The sequence below is a fragment of the Primulina tabacum genome, chromosome 9, assembly GCF_025594145.1.
Source record: "Primulina tabacum isolate GXHZ01 chromosome 9, ASM2559414v2, whole genome shotgun sequence".
Lineage (NCBI taxonomy): Eukaryota > Viridiplantae > Streptophyta > Magnoliopsida > Lamiales > Gesneriaceae > Primulina > Primulina tabacum.
The window spans coordinates 39,285,122-39,295,694 of NC_134558.1; the positions used below are offsets into that span (position 1 = coordinate 39,285,122).

The 10,573-nt window shown below is 34.9% G+C and overlaps 1 protein-coding gene across 1 annotated transcript; it reads left to right on the plus strand.

Moving 5' to 3' along the window:
- The first annotated feature begins 3,601 nt into the window (after nt 1-3,601).
- Nucleotides 3,602-5,609, plus strand: LOC142556741 (uncharacterized). The gene has a single exon (XM_075668220.1). It carries the CDS (start codon nt 3,653-3,655, stop codon nt 5,534-5,536), a length of 1,884 nt encoding a protein of 627 aa, XP_075524335.1. The 5' UTR covers nt 3,602-3,652; the 3' UTR covers nt 5,537-5,609.
- Nucleotides 5,610-10,573: the final 4,964 nt, after the last annotated feature.

The following is a 10,573-nucleotide window of genomic DNA, read 5'->3' on the forward strand; positions in this document are numbered from 1 at the left end:
TTGATTCGTCAATTTTCCTACGTTCTTGGAGAAGCTGAGAGTAACGATCTTTATACAAATAAACTCTCAATTTTGTTTAAGAAACTCTCTCAAGTTCTTATGTTGCTCGTTTTAGAATGCTGGAAAGCTCGTGAGCTATTTAAGTTTTAACAACACACACAAATATATATATTAATATATATAGACACACACACATGAGTGGAGCTTGAGATGGATTTTACTTGATCGAGTCGAGCTTGAGTAATATGATTGCACCCATCGGATCATGGTAAGAGCGTCTAGTAGCATTGCCCCATGATCCCCTAGGTATCACTGATAGTGCCTGCAAGAACCAGTCGATTATGATTAACGTACAGTACGGTCCCTTCATCTCATATATCTCGATCGAATCTGCAACCATTGGTTCATCGAGGGTTGCATATTAATTCGATAACAATGTGATAACTTTAATAGTGGCATCGCGTGTACTATTGGAGAACTCCTTCTCCAACGTACATCTCATACTCTGGCCAGAGATTCCATGCATTATTATTACATCAGATCACATAGGATATCCACACCCGCAGGTGAGCGGTGAATCCCCGACTACAATGCACTGGCTCCTATATGTGTCGCAACTGTACCCAACCTCGCCACCTGATGACTCTCCTGGAGCCGGTAAACGAGTCAAAGCACAGCCCTAGCATATAGAGCCTCAGTGTTGTCCTGGGTCGTAAGGACTAATGGTGTACAATCATAACCACGGACTTATCCTCTCGATGAATGATAACCACTTGGAAAGTCCGAGGGAGGGTTGTTCGGTATAATCATCATATGACTACCCATCTGCATGTTTGGACATTTCCATGCCCTTACCAAGAAACGCAATACACAACATCACAGATGCTAGTCTCGAGCTCAAGCGACCTTTATCCATGTTTAGGCGGCTGAATCGACTAGGAACGAATTTAGAATATGCAGTGTTTATAAATGAGTTTCAACATCGAATTACGATTCATTTGTATTAAAGCATAATCAAGGACTTTATCTATGCTGATTGCATGGGTATACAGATAAAGTATAACAAGACCATTAAAAGTTAAATTATATTAAAATAAAGATTGTTTATTTCACTTGAGTCAATAAAATCCCTAGTCAACCATTGGCTTGCAGGGCATCTACTCTAACAGGAAAGATGAAGGAACGCCATCTTTTATTCGAGTTTTCTCCCATTTAATAGTATTTGGATAGTTAGTTATATAATAAACGAGTGAAAATGCTACTATAAATAGATGCTTCATTCTTTCATTTTAGACCATCTTTTCTTCGAGTTTTCTCCCATTTAATAGTATTTGGATAGTTTGTTATATAATATTTGTGAGGTGTCTTGTTCTAGAGAGTGTATGTTCTCTTTGGACACACAGTGAGTGAGTTGTACACCAAAAATATTATATTGAAATTATTTTCATCTTGTTCGTTGTTTTTATCCTAATAATTATTAGAAGTTTTTCACGTAAATCTCGGTATTCAATTTATTCTTTATTTTCATATATTATTATTTCAAGTTACCGGACCAACACTCCAGTTTTTCCGACCCCAGATATCGCACCCGCCCTAAGACATGTTTGGTAGACACAATGTTATTTGATTCTTGCAATCCACACAAACCATATATCTCTAATTGCAACCAATGCTTCAGAAGAAGAGAAAGAGTTTATTCCACAAACCACCAGCACCGGGGTCATGACTGATGAAGCGGGTTGTTGCGTTGGATTTGCCATCTTGACAAATGACTGTAGGCCTGCCATTAAAGATTTATCTTATGCGAAGAGAAATATTTACCACAGAAATGACTGTTGCCATTGTATTTCGATTTTCTTTTATTATTTAGATTTGATTTTTTAGGGTTGTTTGGTTTATTTTTTGGCATGACTTGGTAGAGTTCGTTGATTGTGGTTGGTTTATCATATTCTCGATTAAGAACTTTTATATATACATACATATATATACGTACTAATCGGTGGCTTTTATAAAATATTATGCAATACATACAGCTTGAGATTTTGGAAAATGAATTAAGAGAAACAACGTTAAAAAAAAAAAAAAAAAAAAACTGACGACATTGAAAATTCTTGGTTTAATACTAGGTTAACATATCAAAACTAGGGGTGTAAGCTACTTGTGAGCGGATTAGAACTCGTGTCGAGTTCGAGTTTTGATTCACGAATATATACTATTATTTTTTAATAAAGATATATAATTTAAGGGTATTTTAATTTGTCCATATAAAAATAAAACTTGAACCCTAAAATTATTTTACAAATACTTTTGAACTTTCGAGTTTGAACTCGACTGACTCGTGTGCCCGTGAGAACCTATTTGCAATTGCACGCCGGGATACATGCTCACGGGGGAAGAAAGATCACAAATTCAAATGTAAGATTTTTGCAAAGTACACGAGGTTTATTATCTTTTGGTTGCGATACAAGATGAAGTTAAGGGTGTCTAGCTATTTGGTGATATGGCTATAGATTTGCACAAAGCTGTTGGCAAGGAATTTGAGATGGCTATGCAAAACCAAAGATGAAAAGAATTAAAATGGTGAATATCACGAGGTTTTGTTATTCTGTATAAAATATAATATATATACTCGAAATGGATGATATATTAATAATTTTAAAAGTGTTACATCTTTTAAAAATAAATTAATAAGCTGACGATTTGATTTTATATTTTTCTTGTTTTGAAAGTTAAAGATGAAAATTGTACGGATTAGCACAAATTCTTAATCACCAACGATAAAAATTATCAAATGACGTAGAAATCTAGAAGTATATATTTAACCATGCATATCATATATTCACTTCGTGAAGGAAACAAATAGTAAATTTGTTGGTGGAATTATTTTCATAAAATTTATCTCGTTGGATTGAAATTTGATTTTTGATAACGATTATGATAAATTTGGTGAGTATGAATAAATCCCAATATTGGATTCTAATAGACTCCAGCTTAATCATATTAGTGATTCGATAAATTTTTTTTTTCATATATAATATCATAATTCATATATATAGCTTTATTAGAACCATAAATAAATTAGAGTAGGTCTATTGTGAAGACGGTCTCACGAATCTTTATACGTGAGACGTGTCAACCCTATCGATAGTTATAATAAAAAGTAATATTTTTTTATGGATGACCCAAATAAAAGATTCGTCTCACAAAATACGACCTGTGAGACCGTCTCACTCAAGTTTTTGTCAATAAATTATTAAAAATTCGATGTTAAACTAAATTAAAATGCGAGATGAGTCAAAATATTATATTAGCTTATGATAAAATCCAATATGCATAAAACCCGATTTAATTCGATAACTTTGGTATATATATATCACAATTTTTGAATAATCTCTGGTGATATATTCAAGTTGTTTTAAAATCATTCAAATTTCAAGCTTGATCAAATCAAAATATGGGATGGATGAAGCATATTAGGTTGTGATAAAGAAGAACAAAATTAAATCGATAATTTTGATATGTAAATATATAATTTGAATTTTATAGGAACCCAGTTTCCCAAGCATTCCGATTACCTACGTTATAAAACCCACTCTCAGGACATTCAATCAATATTCTTCGTTTTGCCATCAAAAGTTACAGAAGATTTACAATGGCGGCAAAAGGTGTGACGATTTTCTTTTTGTCGTTGTTTATTCTTCTGTCACTAAGCCAAGGCGAGAGCCATGGAGAGTGTCAAGCGAGGGATAATTTCCTCAAATTTTGTGGGACTAACTTCGGATTAAGTTTACTTCATGTTCGAGCCCGTCCCTATTGTTGCCAGCAAGTTAGGAAAATTCACGACCATTGTCTCGTAGGATTGAGCAAAAGAGAACAAGACTTCATCAATGGTGCCACCAAAATTTGCGATAACCCGTGGATAGATGTTCCTCCGTTCAATCATCCGCCACCTCCACCCGCGCCTCTTCCACCACCACCACCACCACCACCACCACCTGTGTCTCCCCCAACCGAACCACCGTCTCAACCACTGAATCCGCATAAAATCTGTCAATCGGTGACTCAACTATTGGACACTTGTGGCGGGACCGGCTTTCTTGCTCCGGAAGATGCACGTACTTACTGTTGCTTGCAAGTTAGAAAGATCACGAAGCATTGCTACGTGAGCAGCTTGGATCCCATGGAACGTAAATTGCTCCAAGTTGCAAAGAATATTTGTGACAATCGTCATGCGCCTTTGCCGCCACCACCTCCTCCGGTCATACCACCGTCGCCATCCCCAACACCAATCAATCCAACCCCAACACCATCTCAAGATGTTCCAATCCCGGTGCCATCTCCTGATGCTCCAACACCAATACCATGCCCAGATGTACCATCCCCATCACCATCTCCCGACTCACAGCCACCATCTCCATCCCCATCTCCTGATGCTCCAATACCAATACCAATCCCAGATGTACCATCCCCATCCCCATCCCCATCCCCATCTCCATCGCCATCGCCTGACTCACTACCACCATCTCCTGATGCCCCAACCCCATCACCAAACTCTCCATCACCGTCTCTTGATGCTCCTACCCCAGCACCATCGCCAGATTCACCACCAAACCCTCCATCCCCATCTCCTTATGCTCCTACCCCAGTTCCAACACCAGTACCATCACCAAACCCTCTACCACCATCTCCTGATGCTCCTACACCTGTACCATCGCCTGATTCACCACCAAACGCTCCATCCCCATCCCCTGATGTTCCAACACATGTACCATCACCAAACTATCTACCACCATCTCCTGTCGTTCCTACCCCAGTACCATCGCCTGATTCACCACCAAACTCTCCATCCCCGTCCCCGTCCCCGGATGTTCCAACACCCATACCATCACCAAACTCTCTACCACCATCTCCTGATGTTGTCCCAACCCCAGTACCGCCACCAAATTCTCCACCACCATCTCCAGATGCTCCAACACCAGGACCATCCCCATCACCATTCACTCCAACCCCAGCACCATCTCCAGACTCTCCAACCCCATCTCCAAACTCTCCATCACCATCTCCTGGTGTTCCAAGTCCAGCACCATCGCCAGATTCACCACCATCTCCTGATATTCCAACCCCAGTACCATCCCCATCACCTGATGTTCCAACCCCAAGTCCAACTCCAGCACCATCCCCAGACGTTCCAAACCCAACTCCGAAACCGCCATTGCCATCTCCATCTCCAGATGTTCCAACCCCAATACCATCACCGTTCCATCGCACCCGCCCCACGACATGTTCGATAGACACAGTGTTGTATGATTCATGCAATCCAAAAAAACCATCTGTTTCTGATGCAAGCAATTCTTCAGAAGCAGAAAAAGAGTTCATTTCACAAAATACCAGCACGGGGTTCATGACTGATAAAGCAGGCTGTTGCGTTGGATTTGCCATCTTGACAAACGACTGCATGCCTACCATTAAAGATCTATCCTTCGCAAAGAGAAATATGTACAACTACCTGGAGGTAGCATGTCGTTCCCCTTATTAAGGGACTTCATGCATTTACTTTTGGTACGTTGGAAGTTTTATAATTTAGATTACATACATACATATATTGAAGACTTTAGATTAGAGTTTTATGGTTGAGTTAGGTGAATTTTGTCGTGGTTTGACAAGAATTCGTTGTTTGTGATTGGTTTATTATATTAGTGTTCGTTGAGAAGTTTAATACATACTTATAGATTAGTTGATTTTGATGTGTTTCCGCCCATCTTGATTGAAATTTTTTTTTACTAGCAAAGTTTTTACACTATAGTTATAATGTGTTTTCCTTAGATACTCTTATTTACCACACACGCGCACACACACACGCACACATATATATATATATGAATTTAACAAGGATATCGACGTCGATCTAACGAGTTGAGATTATAACAATATCCTGCAACTAATGCATTCACAAATTGAGCTTTTGGCATGAGAAATACAGGAAAACAAGGTTAGTGGCTCATAGATAAACACTGATTGAAACACAAATGTTATTCATTATTCAATAAACCATCATTTTATTCGATTTATTTTTAATCCATCACTTGAATAAAACATGAAGAAAGGTCACAATTTTCCTCCCGAGGGATCAAATCCTTTTCCCTTCTTCGGTGCCGGTGGCGGTGTCCGTGCACACATGTTGTGGCAATGACGAGGACAACTAGATCCAGGAAGGGTTCCATCACCGTTGCACATGCGCATACACCTGGTAAAACAATCAACAGGAACATGATGATCTGCATTTGCCACACAACCAAAGAGAACCATCACCATCACAACACACACAAGTAGCCCCAACCCTCTTCCCTTCATCATCTTTTGTTTGGCTTGAGAAATTATATTTAAATGTTCTCTTTTATGTGTCATGTGTTTATCAATGTAGGGGTACTTGGTATTTATAGTTGTTGGAAATTGGAATTCTTGGAATATTCAATGCATAGATTTAATATATTTTGGCTTTTTTTAACTTTATTAAAATTCATTGGAATTGTGTATAGACTATGTAAATCTTGAGTGAATTACATAATCTATACACAATTCCAATGAATTTAAAATAAAGTTAAAAAAAGGCAAAATATATTAAATCTATGCATTGAATATTCCAAGAATTCAAATTTCCAACAACTATAAATAGCGAAGTACCCCTACATTGATACACACTGGCACATAAAAGAGAACATCTAAATATAATTTTCTCAAGCCAAACAAAAGATGATGAAGGGAAGAGGGTTGGGGCTACTTGTGTGTGTTGTGATGGTGATGGTTCTCTTTAGTTGTGTGGCAAATGCAGATAACCATCTTTCTGTTGATTGCTTTACCAGGTGTATGCGCATGTGCAACGGTGATGGAACAACCCTTTCTGGATCTAGTTGTCCTAGTCATTGCCACAAAATTTGTGCAACGGCACCGGCACCGGCACCGGCACCGAAGAAGGGAAAAGGGTTTGATCTCTCGGGAGGAAAATTGTGACCTTTCTTCATGTTTTATTCAAGTGATGGATTAAAAATAAATCGAATAAAATGATGGTTCAATCTGTGTTTCTTGTTTCGCAACTCATATTTCTTGTGATCGCTAAAACAATTTTCCGATTAATGTCGTTGGGTAATGCCATAATATTTTAAAAGTTTCGCACATGCTTTTGTTTAACTTGTTGAAATCGCATCCAAATTTATATTGAACTTGATTCAGATTCTGCCAAAAAAAAAAAAAAAAGAATTTTGAATTAAAACCCAGCTTCTTTCCAAAACTTCGAATCTGTACCTCGTTCTTTGTTAAATTGTGTAATAATTTTGATATATTTTCATGTTTAAATCTATAAAATCCAAAAAAAAAAAAAAAATCTTCTTTTCTAGACTAATTTTAAAGTGCGAACCAAAAACCCAAGTTATCCTTATAAATTATGATAGTATATTGTTGGGAATTGAAAATATTTGGAAAGATGGAATTTTAAAAAGAGAGGTATATTTGATTAAATTTGATGGGTTTGATTACAAAATTGAAAGGGGAATCTAGTGATTTGAATTATGAATAAACAAAAAAATATATTTATTTTTTTATAATTTACTCATAAATTTTAATTTTAATTTCAAATTTTATACATGTCATTTTTTCAAAAATCTATACTATTAATTCACACCCACTTATAATTATATATTTCATTCTTTTTATAAATTATTTCAAAATCAATTAAATATATTCTATATTAAAAAAATTATATAAATCATTTGTTTCTCTGAACAAAACTCCATTGCTTTTACTACTAAAAACCTAATCTATCAAAATTATTTTATTCTTTCAATTTTCACTTGATAAAATTCGTATTTTCATCTCTTTAAAAAGCTATTTAATAAAAATAATTTTTCATGTGTTTAACAATAATTTTTGTTCTATGTCTTGAGGTACGATACGTGAATATTCATATTAAAAAACTCACTGTCAGTTTTTTAAAATATATTTTAGTTGGCATTCTATATCAAGGCTTACAAATTTTCCTCAAATCTCATCCTGAAAGTATCATGATCCCGCCTTTTTCCCGACTCGTGCTGTCAGGATTTTTCCCATCCCGATCAATGTTAGGAGAAGAATCAAGAAAATAATAGCTACCTGATGAGATTTCGGACCCGACCTGACCCAATTATTTTAATAATTATTTTTAAAATTTTTTAAAAATATTATTAACATATTGGGTTGGGAAATTTTAATTTTAAATAGAATATTATTGGACCCAACCCCATACAAAAATTGCCACAATTTTTAAAATGGGTTACGGTTTTATGACTTTAATTAAATGGTTAACTAATTTATACAAATAAAAAAATTCAAATAGTAATTATAATTCAAATAAAATTTTACAAAATAAAATAGACTTCATAGTAATTTTTTCTCATTCAGTCTAAATTTAAAAAGAATGAAGAGAACACATTGTTGTGAGCGAGAATGACTTGACATATCAACGGAAAGAAATCGCGTCTGGTAATAATTAATTGGTGTCAAACGATTTTTATTTATAAAAATATTATTTTTATGATTTTATATTTATTCATGCATTATTATCAACGAATAAATGTAGTCACTAAACCTTATTCAACTAGGAGAATAGTGACTGATGTCAAATGGAGCTTGGGAAGGCTGTGTGGTGGTTTAATGAGACAATGACTTGGTATGTTCATTTTTATTTTGGATTTGCTTGGATTAATCAAGAATCTTTACACATCTTTAGGAATGACTTGATTAATTTTTGTTTTAGGAATTCGATGTGTGACATTTGTAATACACTCGAACATCTAATTATTGATTAAACGCTCACCTACTTCACTAACTCAAACACTCTTAGAACATCATCTCACAACGGTATTAAATGTATGACTTGAACTTGAGTAAATGAAACTTAATCTATAATAGAATAAAACAAAGAAGACAAAACTCTCATTATTGATCACAATCAGTATAATTTCTACATGCAAAACAATATAATAATCAGACTTTAAATAGTTATTTATTGTTATTTTTTAAAATTAAACTAACTTAACCGAGAATCAGTCCGGTTTTTGATCGATCCATTTCAAGAATAACAATATATCGGGAAAAAAAACCTGAGACCTATTGAATATATGTCGACAAGTTGATTGATCCATTTAAAATAGAGTAGGTCTCTTGTGAGACGGTCTCACGAATCTTTTTCTGTGAGACGGGTCAACCCTACCGATATTCACAATAATAACTAATACTCTTAGAATAAAAAGTAATATTTTTTCATGAATGACCCAAATAAGAAATCCATATCACAAAATACGACCCGTGAGACCGTTTCACACAAGTTTTTGCTTTTAAAATATACCACGCCCATATACGTATTTATAAAAATTATTTCTGAATTTCAAATGATATAATACGTAGGTGTATTGAATTAACTCGGGTATAACATTAAATTTGATATGGTTTAATTTAATATGTTCATATTTCTTATTCCATATACAATTTCTTAAACCATAGTTTATTTATGTAAAAATGCAATCCTCATTAATAATGAATTCACAATCCAACACTTAAATATATTGATAATTACTTAAGATTGCGCTTGGATTTGATGAAATATTTGAAGTCAAATTGAAATAATTCAAAAAATAACTAGTTGAGATTTGAAATTCATTATAATGTACATAAATTTTGTCAAAAAAGCAATAAATTTATTATTATAGATTTAAAATCTCTATATATATTTTCAATTCCCTTCGTCCATCCAAATGCAACATAAAAGTTTGCTATAAGAAAATAAAATAACTTTTATATCATGTTGTCTATTGAACACATACATGGCATTGATCTCTTCAATGTTGGTCAAAATTACACAAATCTCCCCACGAGCAGTAAGAAATCTCATACAACTTTAAAAAAACAGTCCAGAAGGCCATACCAAAAATCATCCAGTTTCACAAAATTGTATGAACATAATTCACAGAATCCATAATCATTTGGTAATAAGCCCGTGATTCTAACAAAGAACGCGTAAATCTTGTGTGAATCGCATAATCTATACACAACATGAATGTATTTAAATGAAAAGGCGCAATATTAATATTTCAAATTACTTTGAAGAGGATATCCACATATATACAATTTATTTAAGTTAAAAGAACAAAATGAAGGGAAGAGGGTACTTGGGGTTTGTGTGTGTTGTGATGGTAATGGTGCCCTTTTTTTGTGTGGCAAACGCAGATCTCATGAATGTTGATGACCGTTGCTTGGATAGGTGTATACACAAGATCTGCACCAAGAAAGGAAGGCGTCCTGGAACTATTTGTTATGAGTTTTGCAGCCAGAAGTGTAATCCACCGCCCGCCATCGCCGAGGATGGGACAAAGGGTTTGATCTCTCTGGAGGAAAAAATGTGACCATGTCATGAATAACTTGTGTATTTTCTTCATGTTTTATGCGAGTGATGGTTCCAATCAATGGTTCTTGCAGTTTTTCTGAACTATATTTTAATTAATGCCAGAACGTTAATAAAAACAAACTTCTGTATAATGTTGTACGT